This window comes from Leptopilina heterotoma, unplaced genomic scaffold, assembly GCF_015476425.1.
Source record: "Leptopilina heterotoma isolate Lh14 unplaced genomic scaffold, ASM1547642v1 Lhet_351, whole genome shotgun sequence".
Lineage (NCBI taxonomy): Eukaryota > Metazoa > Arthropoda > Insecta > Hymenoptera > Figitidae > Leptopilina > Leptopilina heterotoma.
In genome coordinates this window covers 430,035-451,395 of record NW_025111033.1, presented here as the reverse complement: position 1 = coordinate 451,395, position 21,361 = coordinate 430,035, and the positions used below count along the sequence as shown (strand labels likewise).

At 25.4% G+C, this 21,361-nt stretch overlaps 2 protein-coding genes across 2 annotated transcripts; one reads left to right on the top strand and one right to left on the bottom strand.

Annotated features, from left to right (window-relative positions):
- Nucleotides 1–1,844: 1,844 nt before the first annotated feature.
- On the bottom strand, nt 1,845–10,722 carry LOC122505277 (probable cytosolic Fe-S cluster assembly factor GK14772). Its single transcript, XM_043616785.1, has 8 exons — nt 10,496–10,722; nt 10,141–10,318; nt 4,031–4,123; nt 3,803–3,958; nt 3,317–3,587; nt 2,916–3,164; nt 2,216–2,590; nt 1,845–2,127 (listed from the first exon to the last, which is right to left on the bottom strand). Exons 2-8 carry the CDS (start codon nt 10,204–10,206, stop codon nt 1,886–1,888), a joined length of 1,452 nt encoding a protein of 483 aa, XP_043472720.1. The 5' UTR covers nt 10,207–10,318; nt 10,496–10,722; the 3' UTR covers nt 1,845–1,885.
- Nucleotides 10,723–10,937: 215 nt separating this feature from the next.
- Nucleotides 10,938–21,276, top strand: LOC122505279 (DNA-directed RNA polymerase III subunit RPC9). Its single transcript, XM_043616786.1, has 3 exons — nt 10,938–11,093; nt 18,278–18,545; nt 20,855–21,276. Exons 1-3 carry the CDS (start codon nt 11,086–11,088, stop codon nt 20,954–20,956), a joined length of 378 nt encoding a protein of 125 aa, XP_043472721.1. The 5' UTR covers nt 10,938–11,085; the 3' UTR covers nt 20,957–21,276.
- Nucleotides 21,277–21,361: the final 85 nt, after the last annotated feature.

The following is a 21,361-nucleotide window of genomic DNA, read 5'->3' as shown; positions in this document are numbered from 1 at the left end:
GTTTTCGTTTACTGGGATATTTTTAAGAAAATTTGACGATAAACATTTATTGTATAGTGAGAAATTTAAATCTTTACACAATTTTAACTAAACTTTGCAAGTAAATTTTTCGAAGTATGCAAGCAAATCTTTAATATATACATATTTAGAAAAGTTTCGGTGTTTTGTGGATAATTTTTCAGTTATTTTTTTAACTGATTCAGAAGCAAAAAGTCAGTCACTGCTGATTGTCAGTTAAAACCAAGATTTTTAACTGATTCAAATTAAGAGAATATATTATTTATCATATTATATTATAAATAATAAACCAATAGATGTTAAATAGGTACATAATAGATATTAAATAGTTTAAAGCATTTTTAACTTGTTTTATTTAGAAAAAGTGACATTGTCACATATAATTTCTTATAATCTTTGGATTTAAAAGATTGTGACGTAACACATGAGTTTACCCCCCCCCCCTCCCCCATGTCACACTTAGTCACAATTCTCAGACCCCCTCCCTCCCCCTAGCCGCGTGACGTATTATGTGTACGGCCCCTAACTTTTACAATTTTGAAAATTTTTTAAAATCCTTTGGTACACTTATTTTTGTTATCAAATATAACAACTTCACCAAATTACAGAATAATCCGAAGACCCCATGCAAATTGTAATTTTTCTGACGGAGTCTTACCCTGAAGTGAATATAATATATTATATTATATTACATATATATAATATTTATATAATTGAAAATAATTAAAATTTTGCCAAGAATTTTATTTTTGAATTTTTGTAAATAAATGAATACCGGAGAAGAATTTTATTATTTATAAAAATAATTGAAATTTTGGCGAGAATTTAAAAAAAATTTTGAACATAATTGAATTTTTGCGAAGAATTTTATTACTTCTGAAAATAATTGAATTTCTGCAATCATTTGAAATTTCTCCAAAATGAAATTTTTTTAGTGTTCTTTAGTGTTAACAAATTTTAGAAGAATTTGATTTATTAAAATTTTTGAAAAGTCTAAGTTCTTTAAAATTTCTAATTAAATTCATTCAATGTTAAAATTTTATAAAATTTTTAATTAAAACCTTTTGAAGTTGATCTATTTATGAAAATTGTAAACGCAACTCTTTTAAAGATAAATTAATTTTGAAATATTTAAGTAAAATTATTCATTAAATTATTTATATATATAATAATTTTGTGATAGTTCTTCCAGAATTAAATTATTTAAAAAGAAATTATTGTCAGAAACAGAAAAAATTCAAGGTTTTATATTATAGAATTTATGGTAATTTCATAGTTTATGAGGTAAACAGAAAAGATACCAAAATTCAGAATTTTCTTATGAATTCTAAAAATTTAATTTTTTGCATTACTTTAAACCCTTTAAGGACCAGATGGACACATTTTAGAGACAATTCTTTATGGTAATTTTCTCGGCGACTAGGGGTTGAAAAAAATCCAAGAGAACTATTCCTTACGTCTTGGACATCGCTCTTTCAGAATCTGCATTCAAAATGAAAAAAAAATCCAAAACTAAAAAGTACAGCCATTTCTTTGAAAAAAACGTTTTTTGAAATTTATTTTTTAAAAGTGAATTTTTTTCGAAGGTATAAAGTCAGAAAAGTTTGTAGAACCATGAAATATCGCGTCCAAAATGTTCATGCTTTCAGATGGTAAAGCGTATTTGCGTAAAATAAATTTTGAAGAAATTATCGGTATAACCCGAAAATTTCTCTTGTGATTTGTTATGAAACTTTAAGAGCCAGATAGTTTACCAAGTACATATAACGCCTGATTTTTTTGGATGGGAAGGTTAATGATTCAAAGGACTTAAAAAAAATATCAACTACATTAAAAATATTTATTATTAAAGAACATTTACAATAAATTACCATTTTATATTTAGAGCTGTGCTCATTTTTTCTATTTCGTGATATTGAGTGTGAAAAAAAGCACTCGATTTATCTGAATATTCACCTTCCAACCACGTTTTATACAAATCTTTAATAACTGGATTTTCTTCAGGATTACTTTGGGGTACTTTGTGATATGCCTCTTCTAATTTCATAATTAATTCTCGCGGTTGTGAACTACTTTGCCCTTTTATTTGTGCCCCACCATTAAGGCATCCTGGAATATATATAATAAGTATTTAATAAAAATATTTTCTTGAAAAGTAAAATAAATATACCGTCCATAAAATACGCAATTCACTCACCAGAAGGACATGCCATTATTTCAACAAAATCATAGTTAGACTTTCCCTTCTTCAATTTTTGAACTAAATTCTGAATATTTCTAAATCCATTAGCAATAGCGAACCTCAACAAAATCTTTCCGTCTTTCTCTAAAACACCTTCTTGAAAGTCGGGATTTCTTAAATTTTTCAACTTTAATTCAGCATCATGATTTTGGAATAGATGCTCGGCTGCATAACGGTAAATAAAATCTGCATATCCTCCCGAACCGGATCCATTATGAGAACAAATTTGGTAATCTGTTTGTTCTCTGTTATCGAATGGTCTCTGAATTTCACCAAGTGTCGCAGATTGTAAAGAAAGGCCCTCTTGATGTAGCATTTGTTCAATTTCAACTACAAAATACAGGCTTATCAAAAAGCGGACATTTTGTTATGGTATGATCTGAAATTTTATGTTCACTAAATGCTAGCCGAAGGAAGTCAACATTCTCTTTTTAAATGAATGTTTTACTTACTTATTTTGAGTTTTATTTCATTTAGGTAAAGAATAATGATATACAGTTTCAACTACTCGACAAATAGGTTAACTCTGAATTTTTTGTAATACGTACAGGAAAAGAATACAATTGAATAAGGCATAATTTATTATTTTTATAAGGATATCAACGAATATGAAAATTGTAAACTACAGAATAAAATAAATCTTTGTATTACGTACTTGTCGTAATGACGCAATCGACATCTCTGGTTTCTTTCAATTGATTATAAAAGTCTTGTCTAGAAGCCTCTAGCTTCTTATCATAACAAGGCATTACTGTTATGTGATAAATATTTTCTGGAGAAAGATTTTTCATTTGTCCATAATGATATTTCACTAGGGAACCCATTATTTGTTGTGGAGATTTTGTAACACTAATATACGGCAATATAAAATTCCCATGCGTCTTTTCGGCATAGCAAACCCAGCCTGAAAAGAAGTTAAATAAATTATCGCCGAAATTGAAGCCTGTATCCAAAGTAAAAAAGAGTATTCGTCATTTCATACTGAGAGTCAAAAAACACCCAAATCGGTTTCGATACCAAAATTTATACACAATACTGATAGCCTAAAAATATCACCTGGACAAGAGGATGATAACATTGGTAATTGACGTTGTGCACCTTCTTGAGAAGATTTAAACCTATCGAGAAATTCTCTAGCTGATTCTAAAAGAGCAAAATCTTCAGCAACCGTCATATCGAGAATAGCATCTGCTCCAAGTTGGGTAAAATATCCAGCCAACTTAAGAGCTGCCTCGTTTGGTTCAAGCCCATATCGTTCAGCTAATGAAAGAATTGGTTGAATTGATAAGCTTACAACAATATGTTTGGCTGTATTTCCTTCTCCTAACTGTAATAAACATTCAGAAGTTCAAATACTTTTTAAAAATTAAAATAGTCAAGTTTTAAAAAAACAAAATACTTTTTTTGCTTTAATATCCTTCATAAGATTCATTGTACGTTTCTACAAAGAATCTTAAATACACCGAACAAATCTTGAGTATCCAACGAGCTCACTTTCTTCAATGTTAAAGTTTATTGTTGTAAATATATTTAAAAACTTACATGTTGTTGGTTCTTCTTTTCTTCAAATACTCGCAATATTTCTTCTTGACTTTGCTGTGTAATAAGTACACTTTCAGCAGATGTTATACAACCGCTACAAGCTAAACAATCGGCAAGTGTAATGCCGACCTTTTCTAGTTGCTTAGTGTCTCCTTTCTAACAATAAAAATTATTATTAAAAAAAGGAATTTTGCAAATTTTTTAATAACAGTTAAAAATATTATTAACCTCATCAATCTCTACGTAACCATCTTCTTGAATTTTAATTTTAGATCCAGTTTTTATATCAGATTTTTTTATTTCCACTGGTTTTATGCATTCCTGAAAAGAAGTTTTTCGAATGATATAGGGCCGACATTTTGTTATTTTTTAATATGTTTTAAAATATGCTTCTAGAACATAAACAATTTTTAAAATGTTAAAAACATTTATATATAGACATGAAACGTTTTAGGAACGTTCCTCGAACGTAAATGTTCCTTTTGCCCACTGGGTTGTCCTCTACATTTCAAAAATTTTAATTAAAAAACAAAAAAAACTTTTTTATAACTGACTCCACAACCTTGGATTATCTTCTTAAAATATTTTTTAATTACTTTTATAGCCAATCCAAATATTTTAAAGATTCCCTTAAAAAATCCTGAATCTATTTTGTCTGAATGTCGAATTTACTAAAAATTATTTTTCCGAATGCTCTTTTCCCGAATCCATTTCCCCGAAACCATGTTCCCAAACATAAATTTTTCACAAAAAGGTATTTGGGAATTTTTAGACCAAAAAATTGTGTTTTGAACGTTATTTTGAAATTGAATTCTTGTTACCTTAGCAACAATTGTAAATAAATAAATAAAGTGTCAGATATAAATTTCTAATCAATATTTTCAATAAAAAAATTTCAAGTTTGAATTAACCAAATGTTTTTTGCGAACCAAATTTTAAGACAGAAATGAATTAAATTTTTTAAGTGCAATCGCTCACAACATTAATCACTATTTTTTGTTTTCATCACCTATTGACAGTTTTTATAGACAATTTAATATCTTTTAACATTAATTTTATTTTATACTTAAAAAAATGAATTATTTTACATTAATTTTTTATACTGTATTTTGTATTCAGCAATGCCAAATTTTTTCAAATTTATTATATATTCGGTCAATATGCATTTGGTAAAATTGTATTCGAAAAAATGATCATTCGGAGAAAAATATGTTCGAATAAATTCATTCGAGAAATGGTCAAGTACCTATCATTTTGAGAAATGTAAAATTTTGTGATGATTTTAATCAATTTATAAATTAATAAATTATCGAATTTGAAAATATCAATGTTCAAAATAGTAAAATTACATCTTGTATTTTTCATTTGCAAGTATGTATTTTTCCTTCATTAAAAAAATGTTATTGCCAAGGATTTTGTAAACTAAAATTACCACATTTTGGAAAATGAATAATTTTACTTAAATATTTCAAAATTAATTCAATTTTAAAAGAGTTGCGTTTACAATATTCATAAATAGATCAACTTCAAAAGATTTTAATTTGAAATTTTATAAAATTTTAATTTTTAATGAATGTAATAAGAAAATTTTAAAAACTTAGATTTTTGCAAAATGTTAATAATTCAAATTCTTCTTGAAATTGGTTAAATTTGTCAATATATATTTTATTTATTTATATATTTATTTATTTAAGATACTTATACGGGCAAAGCCCTTAATACAAAAAACGGTTATAAAAATAAGTAAGTACTGTCACAAATTAGTTTATCAATAAGACTTGTTTTCGCAAATTATTAGTAAATATGTTCTCGTTTTGCTCAAAGACATCAATTCTATCACAATATTCATTCATCTCAGCAGCCATTCTAGAAATAGCTGAGTTTTTACCATAGTTAGTTCTATGGGGTGGTACACGAATTAAATTGTAAGAACGTAAATTTACAGGTGGAGCAAATAAGTTCACCTTCGATTTATTAATTTTATTAAAAATAATGAATTTATTGAAAAATTTTAGTAAAGAACATTTTTAAAAATTGAATTTTGGAGAAGTTACAAATGATTGCAGAAATTCAATTATTTTCAAAAGTAATAAAATTCTTCTTACAAAGTTCAATTATGTTCAAAATTTAGAAAAAAATCTCGTCAAAATCACAATTATATTTATAAATAACAAGATTCTTCTCCAAAATTCAATTATTTTCAAAAATTTTCTTCATTTCAATGATTTTAAATATCTACTGTTTTAATAAATTTCCCAAAAGTATTCAATTATTTAAAAAAAATTTTAATAAAATTTATTGTACTCAAACATTTAATTACATATTTTCATAAATTATAAAAATTTCACAGGAATTCAATTATTAACAAATTTTTTATAAATTTCTTCGCAATAATTCAATTAATTTCATAAATAATAGGTACATTTTTTTATGAATTCAATTATTTTTATGAATAATAAATTTGTTTTGAAAATGAAATTATGTATTTTCAGAAATAATAAAGCTTATCGCAGAATTTTAATTATTTTTAGTACAATATTAATCAAATTCCTCAGAAAAATGTAATTATTTTTACGATATTGATTAAAATTCGTCAAAAGACTTCAATTATTTAAAAATTTGTTGATAAAATTCTTTATAAGAATTAAAATTTAAAAATCATTCAATAGATTATTTCCTTTGTATTTAAATAATTGGATAATTTCTAAAAGGTTTCAAATTAAAATATTCGAGGTATTCGATAATTTGAATTTTTCTATATTTTTAACTGTCAATTCTGAAGAATAAATTTTTTGAAAAAGTATAATTTAATTTTTTTAAAACTAGGTATTTGAAGTTTCTATTTTCTAATATATATATTTAATTGAGGGTCAGAATTCGTGAAATTTTTACAGAAAATAAAAAGTATTTTTTTTAAATCGAAATGTTAAAAAAACATTTCTATTTGGCCTTAAGAATGTGTCAACCAAAAAACAGAAAAAAAATTATTTTTTATAAAAGTTATTGCAAAATTAATTTTTTAGCAACTTTTTAAACAAAATTTTATTTCTCCTAAATGAATGAACTGATTTAAATGAACCAAGCGGAAATATCAAGGGGATAAAATATACTTCCGTTTAGAATTAGAAAATTTTTAAAAAGTTTATTTTTTAATAATTATTTAACAAATTTTTTATAAACAATTAATTTTTTTTAATGTTCTACGCCTCTTAAAAATTTGAAAAAAAACATTAACATACACTTAAAACTATAAGAAATCAAAATCCGTTGAGAAAATTTTGGAGCGACAATTATTTTAAAAGTTATAAACAAATTGAAGCGTTTTGTGCAGAAACCGCATAAGTCCATTTTATCGAAAATCACTTTTTTATTGAAAATTTATCTTTAAATGAAGCTTTTCAATCTGATAAAATATTACATAAGTGACAAAACTCTAAACCCTTAAAAAAAATAATTAAAATATCATTTTGTGCAGAAACAGCACAAGTCCATGATAAGTTTTATATTTATTTGTGATATTCTTGACGTATTTTAATAATTTATATTAAACAGTTTATATTATAAATAAAAACACTCATGGGAAGCAAAAAGTGACAGTGGTGACTGAATTATTTTAAAATTAGAAAATATTGAAAATTGGTTAAATTTATTCTTAAAACAATTTTATTATTTATAAAATGTTACTAAAAATTATCCAAATTTCATATTTTAAATAAATGTTATTAAATTTTTCATAAAACTTTGATATTTCACTAGATTTAATAAATGTTCTGTGTTTTTCATTTCATTTTGTGCAGAAACAGCATAAGTCCAAATGTTAATTTATTTTTTAATTTTTTATATTAAGTAGATAATTAATTAATCATATTGGATTTTTTAACTTAGTAGAATTAGAAAGAATTAGATTAATTAATTAGTTAGTAGAATATAATGCAAAAAGCCAAATTAAAAAAAATCTTAACATTTACGAGAAAAACAGTTTTTATTGATTCCTGAACAATTTCGAATTATGGACTTATGCTGTTTCTGCACAAAACGCTTCAATTATATTGAACGGAGATGCGATTTTGATGATTTTCAGAATTAAAACATTATTTTTAACTACGAAATGAACAAAACACTGTCAAATTAACATTTTTATTCAATTATATTACCATAAAAGTTGATAAAAATGATCAAAAACTAAGTTCAGCGTTGATGCACAACACCGCGCCAATATAATTTGTTTATAACTTTTAAAATAATTGTCGCTCCAAAATTTTCTCAACGGATTTTGATTTCTTATAGTTTTAAGTGTATGTTAATATTTTTTTCAAATTTTTAAAAGGCGTAGAACATTAAAAAAAATTAATTGTTTACAAAAAATTTATTAAATAATTATTAAAAAATAAACTTTTTAAAAATTTTATAATTCTAAACAAAAGTATATTTTATCCCCTTTATATTCCCGCTTGGTTCATTTAAATCGGTTCATTCATTTAGGAGAAATAAAATTTTGTTTAAAAAGTTGCAAAAAAATTAATTTTGCAATAACTTTTATAAAAAATAATTTTTTTTTCTGTTTTTTGGTGGACACATTCTTAAGGCCAAATAGAAATGTTTTTTTAACATTTCGATATAAAAAAAATACTTTTTATTTTCTGTGAAAATTTCACGAATTCTGACCCTTGAAGAATTTCCTTATAATCGAAATTTCGTAAAATTGAATTTTAAACAAATGTATTTGAAAATTCTCAAAGAACTTTTTCAAAAATTATTAAAAGTAGTTGATTTATAGAAGAATTTTAGTTAAAAATTCTTGAAAATAATAATTGAATTGAAATGATGATGAAAATAATTTTGAAGAAGATACAGTAACAATATTCTTAATATAAAATAATTATAATACTTTTATAAGTTGTTTAATTTCAAAAAGATTTGAATTTGAAATTTTTGAAAATCTTAATTCCTGTGGAAAAATAATAATAATAAAATATTTATTTAAAAAAGAAGTTATTGATGTCTTCGAATAATTTTACAATTAAAGAAATTCGTAAATAAATGTAACAGAACATTTTTTTGAGTACAAATTTTTCCTTTATTTTCTAAAAATTTAAAAATATTAAGAAACGGGAACATGTAACGTTTTTGTCCCCCAAAGAAAAGAATGAGTTTGTGAACAATATTGTTATTAGGAAATAAAAATGATGCATAAAATAGGTAGGGGAGAGTCTCCAGTTGTGAGACGGGTTTCATTTTTGACCCGTAAATTGTAAACGGGCAAACGAAATTGTAAATAAAATACACCGTTCGAAAGGTAACAGAAATACGCAACTTTTATTAAAAGAAAGTATAGTGTTTCGATGAACTCAAAAAATTTTACGATACATTTTCCGAGCACATCGCTTTTGTCAAAAAAAAATGTCTCCAGTTGTGAGACACTCATTAAAAATTGCTAAAATTTAATAAGTTTGACATAAAACGTTATGTTTAGTAGAAATAATTAAATATATTAATAATATATATTATTATATACTAAATAATAATATTTATTCGCCAAAATATGACTATCAAAAAAACACAATTTAATAGCTTCAACAAGAGCATTAAAATTGATTTCTTCTGAATCAATTGACTTTTTTCCACTTGACATGCCCAAAAATACTAGAAAAAAGAATCAAAACAACATTTAAATAGTATGCCTGCAAAGTAGTATTTTTTATGCTGCCCAGATGGGTGTTGACACCGTCTCACAACTGGTGATATGCTGTGTCTCACACCCAGAAATTGGCGCTATTTTGAAAAAGGAAAATTAAATTATTTTCAACCGTAGATTGGAACAATGCAATGTTGCATCACAAAATATAAGGAAAACACTAAAAGAAAATGCATTACATTTACCTTTTCCAATTAATTAACTTGGAAAAAAAGTACTTTGCATTTATTGAAAAAACGCTTTTTAGTCGATTATCACACACAGTGTTGGTATTTAACAAAAACAGTTTATATATCCGCCTCGGTGTACACGAAATAGTTGGCTCATATAAAAAGAAATGTTTTTATATAAACCAATCGGCTTTTTAATATTGCATGTTAAAAAAAATTGACTGTCTCACAACTGGAGGTGTCTCACAACTGGAGACTCTCCCCTATATTTCCTACTTCTTAATAAAATTATTTTAACAATTATAAAGATTTTCTATTTTTTATAAATAAAAAGAAGAAAACATTGTATAATTTAGAGCAGTATCAGTAGTATATTTGATTATTATTATTTTATGACGGAATTAAATAATTTGAGTAAAACTAAAAAATAAATAATTATAGATATAGGTAGTAAATAGTTTATTTAACTTTACCTGTGAAGGGTTAATAAAATCATCTAGATTTGTTAACTGCAAAGCTCCACTAAACCTTGATGTCATAATAAACAAACCTTTCCTTTCGATCGTTTTAATAAAAAAGTGTTTATATCAGACCATGTGGACAAGAACTTTTTGTATTGATACTTTGCCTTGTGACGTTGTCACACGTTCTCTGAAGTGACAGAAAAATCTTCCAATTTTACACACAATATTTTACACCTTCTGCTTATTGTCATTTTTAATAAATATGTACGATTGATGTAATTTATAATAATAAGTATTTTAAGAAGGCAAATTTTACTTATTTAAAAGGATTTACTTTAATTATTTTTAAAATAGTAATACTAACCTAAAATTTTATTTTCCTATTATTCTTTATATATTAAACTTTGTTATAAAAGCTAATAAACAGTTTTAAATAATATTACTCAAGAAATTATAACTATATCAATAATTAACTCGTTTCAATATTTTTTAAAGAAAAAAGAGTAAAATACTGAATTTGTTGTCTGTAAAAGATTAGGCTGAATAATTTGAAATGATTTTATTTTTTAATTTAGAGGCACAATTTTTTAAAACATAATACATATAATAAACAGGTTTGTTTATAAGCAAAGTAATGTCAACTCATGGTTTAAAACGTAAAGCAAAGCAGAATTTTTTTTATGGATAAAAGAAGGATAGTTGAGATGAGATAGAAAAGGACAGAAATATAACTCTGTCCTTTTCTAACGCATGCTTTGATTTCGCGAACAGTTGTGTTTAGGCCTTTATGAATTTCTGAATTCTAACCTATTCTCGTAGTCAAGAAGCCGGAAAGTTGTTATAATTTAATTGCTGAAAAAATAACTGCTCCAAAAATAATACTATTAAGTACTTAGGTTGTAACTTTGTATTATTATTAAAATACTGTAAACGAATCTATTTTTTTAAATAACTATGGAAGTGTAAGTATAAATAGCACTTAAACACTAAGATAAATAGAAATTTTATAAAATAAGGATATTTTCATTCAGAAATACCTCAAAAGCAATAATTTTATACATATGGACAACTAAATTTAAAATGTCATTTTCGGTCACTACAATTGTTGATTTTGCAATGTCAATTTCAATAACTTTTTACTTGGTTTTTGTTAGAAATATTAGTACTTGATACGATGAATCAGTTCCAAAATATTTTACATTAATTTATTAAATAGATAAACAATTATTTTAATTTGAATACGACTATAAAACTTTGCAATGAATAACAATTACTAATTCTAAGACGCATGTTTTTAAAGTTAATTAAACAATTGACACTTTTCCGTACGAAAATTAATATTTTCTTAATTGCGAAAAAAGTTATAAGCTTTTAAAAGTTGCCTCTAAAAATAAAAAATTGTTTTCTTATTGAAAAATTAAAGGTTCGACATATGGGGCATTCCACGCCAAATCGGAAATTATTTTGCTTTTGCATCTCAAATTTTTTTAAACATTTTTTTTCTTTTAGTACTCTTTGAAATGATTTATACCTTGATTTTTTTCGAATTTTTTCATAAAGCGGTTCAGGAGATACAGATTTTTGAAAAATGACATTTTTTACGTAAAGTTTTTTTTAAATGCTATTATAACTCGGTCAAAAATTGATCAAATTGGACGTTTTTATAATGAAAAGTTTTGTTTTCACGCGTAGTTTTTAATAAAAATATTTTAAAAAATTTTTTAAATAATTTACGATAAGATTTTAAAATATTTAAAATAAAATTTTATTTTTAACAATGTATGTATCGATAAATTTTTTTCAAAATTTTTTGTAAGAAACTAGCACTAAATTAACAATTTTTAAGCCTTGTCCGATTGTGGGCAAACGATGGGATTTATTTATTTTAAAAATTTTAATTTTTATATACGCAGTGGTGGCTAAATGACTAACTTGCCATTTGACAAAATCACACAAAATTTTCTTAAAAAATGTGTTTTCAGACTAAGTCTCTACAAACATAACCTTCTTTCTGTGTAAAATTGAGATTTGGTCAAATGACAAGCTTGGCCTACCGTTTTCACTGTGTATATAAAAATTAAAAATTTTTAAATAAATAGATCCCATCGTTTGCCCACGATCGGACAAGGCTTAAAAATTGTTAATTTAGTGCTAGTTTCTTACAAAAAATTTTGAAAAAAATTAATCGATACATACATTGTTAAAAATGAAATTTTATTTTAAAAATTTTAAAATCTTATTGTAAATTATTTAAAAAATTTTTAAAAATATTTTTATTAAAAACTACGCGTAAAAACAAAACTTTTCATTATAAAAACGTCCAATTCGATCAATTTTGACCGAGTTTAAAAAAATTAAAAAAAAATTTACGTAAAAAACGTTATTTTTCAAAAATCTGTGTCTCCTGAACTGCTTTATGAAAAAAATTTGAAAAAAATCAAGGTAGCTCATTTCAAAGAGTACTAAAAGAAAAAAAATGTTTAAAAAAAATTTGAGATGCAAAAGCAAAATAATTTCCGATTTGGCGTGGAATGCCCCATATATATGACCATATATTTGATTTTTAAAAATTATTTTTCAGTTATAAAAGTACCATTAAAATTTCTAAGTGACTATTTGGCCCGTCACAACTCGACATTATTTTTATTTACCTGTTCTTCAGTTAATACAGTTAATAATGAAACTAATTATAAAAGAACTGATAGTAAGTGCTTTAACATGTTTAGCTTTTGATACACAACCGGTCAAAATTGAGACCACCTATTTTCAGGTGAATGAAAAACATTTTAAAACTTACAATTTAAGGAAACTAAAATTTTTTTCTTTTTATTTTTTTTGATGATAAAATTTTAAAAAGAACAAGATCTTTCAGAAGTCATTTGACCATATTTTATTTAGATATTTTTAAAAAATCATTACAAAAATTTAAATAACTTCTAAAATAATAACCACTTTTTAATAATCTTAGGCTTATTTTAAAGGTCATTTTCTACAGTATGAGAATTATTTATGTAATTTTTTTCTTAGAAAATGCAGTTCGTCAAAGTTGAATAAAAAATATTCAAGTTTGAAATAATTTTTTTGTACTAAAAACTATTCTAGAAAATATATAAAACGTGATATGGTGTAGATTTTTTAATAGAATTTAATAAAAGATTAGGAATTGAATTGAATTTTAAAAATGATTTTTCTGTTAATAAGATTGTTCCAAATTTTTTGAATTTTTTGGTCCAAGTTTGACGATCTGCATTTTCTAAGAAAAACATTACAAGATAATGCTTATGAGTAATTCTTCTTCTGTAGAAAATGACCTTTAAAATAAGCCTAAGATCATTATAAAGCGTTAATTATTTAAAAGTTATTTAAATTTTTGTAAAACATTGAAAATGAAGATTTTTTTAAAATATCGAAATAAAATATTGGCCAAATGACTTCTAAAAGATCTTGTGTACTTTTCAAATCTTATCATCTTTCAAAAAATTTTAGTTTTCATAAATTTTAAGTTTTAAAATGTTTTTCATTCATCTCTCAATTTTGACTAGTATTGTATCATGAATTAATTTCTTTTTACTTAAAACCCTTTAACTGTTTGAGGAAAAAAAAACATGATTGTCCCAAAATGCCCAGCGGAATCTGATACTTTTTCAAATAGTATAATATATTTAAATTATAACTAATTATTTAATTATTGTAAAAAATATCATTAATGACCCTTATAATGTCTTATAATATTGATATAAAGATATAAAGAAAAATATCTATCAATTTATATACAAATTATATTTATTTTGAATGAAAATGAACACGACCCACCCGTGTGTCGGAAACAGGCAAAGAGTTAAAAAATGTAAATAATGTTTTTTGTGTTATTTACAATTTAATTAACCTTAAAACATTTATGCGTAAAAACGGTAAAAAAATGAGTTGTAAACGCATCCCAAAAATTGTCTTCATTAGCGGACATTTTAAATAAAAATTCTTCCCTTTTTTAGATCAAAAAATTATTTGTTCAATTTATTGTGAAGTAATTAAATATAAAAACTTTTTTCGTATAATATTTATTATATTTAATTCGTCGCCTTTCAATATCACATTATAATTAGTATAATAATTTCTTTCAAATAACAGTTTCCAAGAATCCATAACACTGAATATTATATTTATTATGTTATATAATATCATTATTCTTGTTTTATAATAATATTTAATATTATATATTTTTTTTTAAATAAAATATTTATTGTTTTTTTAATGAACATTTTAAAGCAAAATATTATCCAATATAATATTACAACTAGAAAAAAACTATTCAATTGCCGCCAGCCTTACGTGCATAACAGAACCAGTAGATGGTTTTAGTAGATTTCACCAAATTTTTAGTGAAACCATTCCAAACAGGAGTCACACCTGAAGCAAATAATTCTAAATCCTTTTGGCATGTTTGACAATTCCATTTATTATTTCTCTTTTTTATTTGTTGTAATTCCCCCACCTGAGCCATGTTTCATCGCTTAAATAAGACTTAATTAAAGATAAATTTACATCGTCATCTATAATTGCTCCACTTATTAATTTTGGTTTCATTTCTATTTCGCATTCTTTAATTTTATATCCTCTTAAAGCTTTTTCCACTAAGGAATCATCGACGAAACACTTCGTATTTTAACGTCTAATGTTTCCTTGATGAAAGGAGTTGCTTTACCTTTATCTTCTTTTGTTTTTGATATCTTTTTTGGAAGACCCATGGTCGTTGAGGTGAAGGAGTTTTTTGATCTTCCACGAATTTTTTGTTTAGGAGGTTCATCATCAGCTTAAGGAACTAGTTTTGAGACATCTTTCTCCTGAATTACATTGCAATTACTATCGAAAATAACTATCAGAAATGCAAGTGCATTTCTGATGATAACACCTCATCAGCTGCTAAGGTGTCAATCGTTAGAACATATTCTTCTGATGGAATATTCTCTTCTGAATAGTCTCCTGGAAAAACGTTGTGTTCCGTAAAATGATCTGTGTCCGAAAAATCGACTTCATCTTCCGTGAAAACTTCTGAACATACGTTTCTTCTTTCGTCTTTACTTGTAGAAGCTTCTTCCTCCACAAATGTCTCTCGTGTCTGATTTTCTAATACGAGAGGTAGAAACAATGGTAATTGTTTTACTATTTGTGATTTCTAATTTCTCTGTAGTTATCTCTCTGTTGAAAGTTCTTTGGGTGTGGCAGAGGCAAATAATGACTTTTGCATCCGGGAAAGATTGTCTAACGACGTTAAAATCTTTCAAATTAAAATTCACTCAGTTAAATCTTTATCAGCCTTCACTGTTTTAATTTTTGACCTCGGCGGATGTTTCTCTTTAAGAGTCCATAAACCAGTGTATGTTTTCTTTGATCTCGTGCATCAAAATACAGTTTGCCACAATACACGGAAAAAATAAATTTAGCAGATTTTACAAAACTTACGGAGTAGCGGATACAGCTTTTTACGAAACTGAGTTTTATAAAATGTAAGGAATATTTCAGGATGAAGTACAGAACTTTCGCAGTTTATACTGAATATTTTTGAAGTTTATCCTGAAATATTCCTTACATTTTACAAAACTCAATTTCGTAAAAAGCTGTATCCGCTACTCCGTAACAGTTTCGTAAAATCTGCTAAATTTATTTTTTCCGTGTATCAGTTTGACCTGGAGAATTTTCCACTACCACAAGGTGCTCTCAAATCGAGGAGTTTATAGATTGCATCTATTCCGATAAATTCAGGAAAGGCTAGCATGACATTTTTCATTTGCCCCATGACAAAAAAAATGCCTTCAAACTTTCAAAGACTTTATATCTTACTAAAACCTCATAGTCAGCTCCTGGATTTAAAAATCTAAGTATTAAAATATTGTTTTTAACTTGGATGTGCATTTTTTACAATGTATTTATACTGCTGTCCCAACAATCATTACATTTCGGATAAGTAACCTAATCGCCACTATCTCAATGGCAAATAGCTGACTTATTTGAAATGCAGATACGGTTATTTCTATCGGGACAGCAGTATAATGCATGTATAGAAAATAATTAAGAAATTACATAATCTTATCAAAAAAATTCAATATGGCGTAACTTTCACAATTCTAAAAATTTTAAAAAATCCTTTGGTATATTTATTTTTCTTATATAGACTAAGAGCCTGCAACGTATGAACTTACGTCATTTTCTTAAGCTTAAAATCATTGGAAAGAGCATGAAAAAACCTTTCAGAAACATATTCTACAAAATGTTTCCCATTACAAGTATGTACAGAAGAAATTGAAAAAGTAGAAGGTGTTTAGCAAAATTGGTAAAATTGATCCCCCTTTACCCCCTCAAATTTTTCGAAACAGTCAAAAACGTTTTTTGGGTCATAGGCGCATGATTATTCCCCAAATGTCATTTGACCGAACTGTCATTTTATCGAATTGCATTTATCCGAATCGACATTTTTACGAATTGACACTTTTGCGAAAAGTCATTTTTGCGAAATATCATTTTTTCGAATTGTCATTTATGCGAACTGCCATTTTTTCGAATTGTCATTTTTACGAAATGTCACTGTTGCGAATTGTCATTTTTGCGAAAATTGCTGTAGTAAACTTGTATGCTTATATAGAGTTACTACATCAATTTTCGCAAAAATGACAATTCGTAACAGTGACATTTCGTAAAAATGACAATTCGAAAAAATGAATTTTCGCAAAAGTGACATTTCGTAAAAATGTCGATTCGAAAAAATGACATTTCGTTAAAATGACAATTCGAAAAAATGGCAGTTCGCATAAATGACAATTCGAAAAAATAACTTTTCGCAAAAGTGACAATTCGTAAAAATGTCGATTTACAAAAATGATATTTCGTAAAAATGACAATTCGAAAAAATGACATTTCGGAACAATAACGATTTGTAAAAATGACAATTCGTAAAAATGATATTTCGCAAAAATGACTTTTCGCCAAAGTGTCAATTCGTAAAAATGGCAATTCAAATAAATGCAATTCGGTAAAATGACAGTTCGGTCAAATGACATTTGTGGAATAATCATGCGCCTCGGACATTTCACGTAAAATGACTCTTATATAAAAAATTTAAAGAGAAAATTATTCCAATAAAAAATTATTATTTAATATAAACTATATTACTTGTGACGCGTTTCCAAGAAAAATACCTAAGCAAAAAATTTTAGGCTATGTTTATAATTTTTGGAGTAAAAATACAGAAAAAGAATCGATTACTACTAAAAATTCTTAATGATCAAGTCTTCATTACATTCAAAATGTTCAATAAAAACTAGTTTCAAATTTACATAATTAAAAATTAAATTTTTATAAAGATAAATCTAATACGAACATAACCTAGAATTCTTTTGCTTCGTATAGGTTCCCTTCTTGGGAGATGATCACATAAATATATATAATATGTAATGTATTAAGGAGGTTGTTTACAGGTATGCAGACCTTCAGAAAAAATATTGAATTGACATTAAAGAATTTTTTAACATTATTGTTATTCGTATCTTCTGGAAGAACAAATATAAATTTTCAAGAAAGAAATTTGAAACTTACAAGAATTGTTTATTTAGTCATTTTGCATATGATCAGTTTTCTTCATATTAAAAGGTTAAACTTTTACAAAACTGATTCGATTTTAGCTGATGGCTTATTTTCTTCAGAAAATGATTCTCTATAACTTGACCGCTCAGAATTACAAAGAAATACACCGTTTTGAAAATATGCTTATTTGTTTACAAAAAGTGATTTATTTAAAAAAAATTTTTGTAAACAAATAAGCATATTTTCAAAACGGTGTATTTTTTATAAATCTGAGCGGTCAAGTTATAGAGAATCATTTTCTGAAGAAAATAAGCCATCATTGACTTAAATCGAATCAGTTTTGTAAAAGTTTAACCTTTTAATATGAAGAAAACTGATCATATGCAAAATGACTAAATAAACAATTCTTGTAAGTTTCAAATTTCTTTCTTGAAAATTTATATTTGTTCTTCCAGAAGATACGATTAACAATAATATTACAAAATTCTTTAATGTCAAATCAATATTTTTTCTGAAGGTCTGCGTACCTGTAAACAACCTCCTTAAACATATTTAACCAAAATTTTTCCAGGTTAAAAGAATGCACAGCTTATCTTAGTAACCATGAAGTTTTAAACATATTGCAAGGAATGAAATCAAGTAAAAAGCAAAATTCAGAACAACAGTTAGCTACCATTACTTATCAGACTGTGAAATATCTGGAAAATATACCATCCAGTAAACAATCTCCAGAAAAGATTCGTAGCTTTTTAAAAGCTGTCGAGTCATTTAAATTAACAAAATGTGAAAAATTGACGTTACTGAATTTGTGTCCAAAAACTGCTCTCGAGATTCAACTGGTAAATAGAAAATTTTTCTTATATATTGTATAGCATGTGTGTTTAATGGTTAATTGGTTATAGTTATTGCAAAACATAATAACAGGGTAATAATTTCACATTTTAAAAATGTGTTAAATTAATAGGTAAAATAACTTTTTACACGAATACATTCGGACAAGTGGTTTTTAATGTATAAAATGCTCCAACGTTTCGAAATCAAAACGATTTCCTCATCAGGGAGTCTACAAAATAATACAAAAAACAAAAATATAAAATGAAAATACGAAGACATTAAATAATAATTTATAAACATTAAAACAATAAAAATAAAAAACAAAAAAGAAATACACGAAGACTTAAAATGATAATTTAACAGAACATAAATAAATAAAACAAAATTGATAAATAGAACAAAAATTAACAAAAAATAAAACAATAATTAAAATGAACATAAAAGTCACTATAAAGAAAACAATAAAAATATCTTACCAATAAAATGTTTTACATAACATATCAAAAGAATTAAAGGATTTTCAATCGGAAAATTGGAATGTAACATTTGGAGTTATTAACTGAAATTTATAGAAAATATTAATTAATAAAAATGTTAATGTTAATGGGAATTTAAGTTAATTAATAAATAAAAAAAAATTAAAAAAAATTAAAAATGTGAAATTTTAGAGGTTTGTTGTCTAGTTTTATATTTAATAAATTGAATTGTTTTATAAAATCGATTCTGTAGATTTCAAGAAAAGTGTCTCCTAGTTTTCAAAAATGTGTTTTTCGAGAAAAAAGCGTTTAAAGTTTTGGTAAAGTATCGCAGTGAATTAAGAAACGGTCATAAAAATTGCTACAACTTTTTTTTTCTTTTGTATATTTCTTAAAAAATGTTTAAGAACTGTAGTTTTATGATACTAAAGAACATTTTAAAGTAAAAAAAGAAAAATCGATTTTTTGAAATCTTTGACCAAAAAGTTGCGATTTTGATGATTTTTCAAAATTTTCGGTCTCCATATTGGATCCGACATTTTGAATTTTCTATATCTGACCTCAAATTCATTATCAGTGACCTCAAAAACACCCGAGTAACAAGTTTTAAGCGATTTCAAGTAAATTTTAAAAATACGTTTCAACCTTCTTTTTATAATTTTAGAGGTTTTTTTTAGCAATAAAAGGGGTAGTTTTAACCATTAAATCATCTCCTTTGCCGACAACAAAAAATACGTATCATTTTTTTCCGAGTTCATGGTAAACCTAGAATTGTTAAATTATTAAGAATAAATATTGTTTTTAATTAATAGAATTTGTAGTTTTTCTTTAAATATTTTTTGAAAAATGACTATTATATAATGATTCATTAAAATACCAATTAGAAAAAAAGAAAATCTAGTTGAACAACAGACAGTTTTTTGTTGAGTAATGAGAAGGCCTATCCGTATCTAGGCCTTCTCATTACTCAACAAATTAATTAATACGGCCAAACAAAAACAAAAATTACAAATAGACAGTTTTGTTTCACAAAATATTATTTTCCGAAAATTCCAAAGAATTGAACATTGAGGAATAATGCGTATGCCTTTTTGTTTTAAAAACAAAGATGTTAACCACTTCACTGGCGGGGCGTTCCAAATGGCGTTCCACGCGCCGAGGCCCAGACTGGCAAAAACACCGAAATGGCGTTCCTAATAAAACATTATTTTTAAAGAGTGTACACTACTCTTAACTTATACAAAGCAATATTTCTATAGTTTAGACATCATGGAACAAGATTATCACAATAAAAATTTCAGTTTTTGGGATTTTCAATGTTTTTTCAAACAATGAAATAGTCAATTTTTACCACTTTTCACCAAATGGCGTTCCACTTTTTTTCAATTTTTACACAGTAAAACTCATATTTTTTATTTAAAAAATATATTTACATACAAAACATTATAATATAATAATGTAATAAGTAAAAAATAAATATAAATAATTAATAAATAAAATTTAATAATTATTAATAATAACAAAAGTGGAACGCCATTTGTTAAAAAGTGTTAAAAATCGACTATTTCAACGTTCAAAGAAACATTAAAAATCTCAAAAACTGAAATTTTCATTGTGATAATCTTGTTCCCTGATGTCTAAACTATAGAAATATTGCTTTGTAGTAGTAAAAAGTAGTGTACACTCTTTAAAAATAAAGTTTTATTAGGAACGCCATTTCGGTGTTTTTGCCAGTCTGGGCCTCGGCGCGTGGAACGCCATTTGGAACGCCCCGCCAGTGAAGTGGTTAATTATATAGAAATTGTAAAACTTTAAATATTTTTTCTTTTGCTTTCAAGATTGTGGAAGACAGTGAAGATCGCCTATCGGAAGAAGATGTTGCATCATTATTACAAGTGATTGTGGATAATTTAGAAGAAAAAGAGGAACAACCCAGTTGAAGTAATATTTAGAAAAAATAAATCAATTATAATTGTTTTGAGTTAACTCACTGTTAGCAGAAATCTTCGTTGAGGAAACTTGTTGCAGAATTTTACTTTATAACTGTATTTTTATGTTATAACGAGAGTGAATTTAGTAGAAAAATTGTAAACACATCGTTGGTTTAATTGTTAAACATAGACTTACAGCATCGTTTATAATGTTAATATAGAGATAAAAATAGATAAGTGAATAAGAAAGTTTATTACAAATATAATTGATAAGTTTTTCTACATGGAAAAAAGATTTTCAATAAAAAATATGTTTTTCAAATAAAAAAGTTTCTTTCAATATTCTATAAAACTCTTAAACTTTGATAATTTAAAACAAAAAAGAAAGAACTGAAATTTTTGTTTATTTTTACA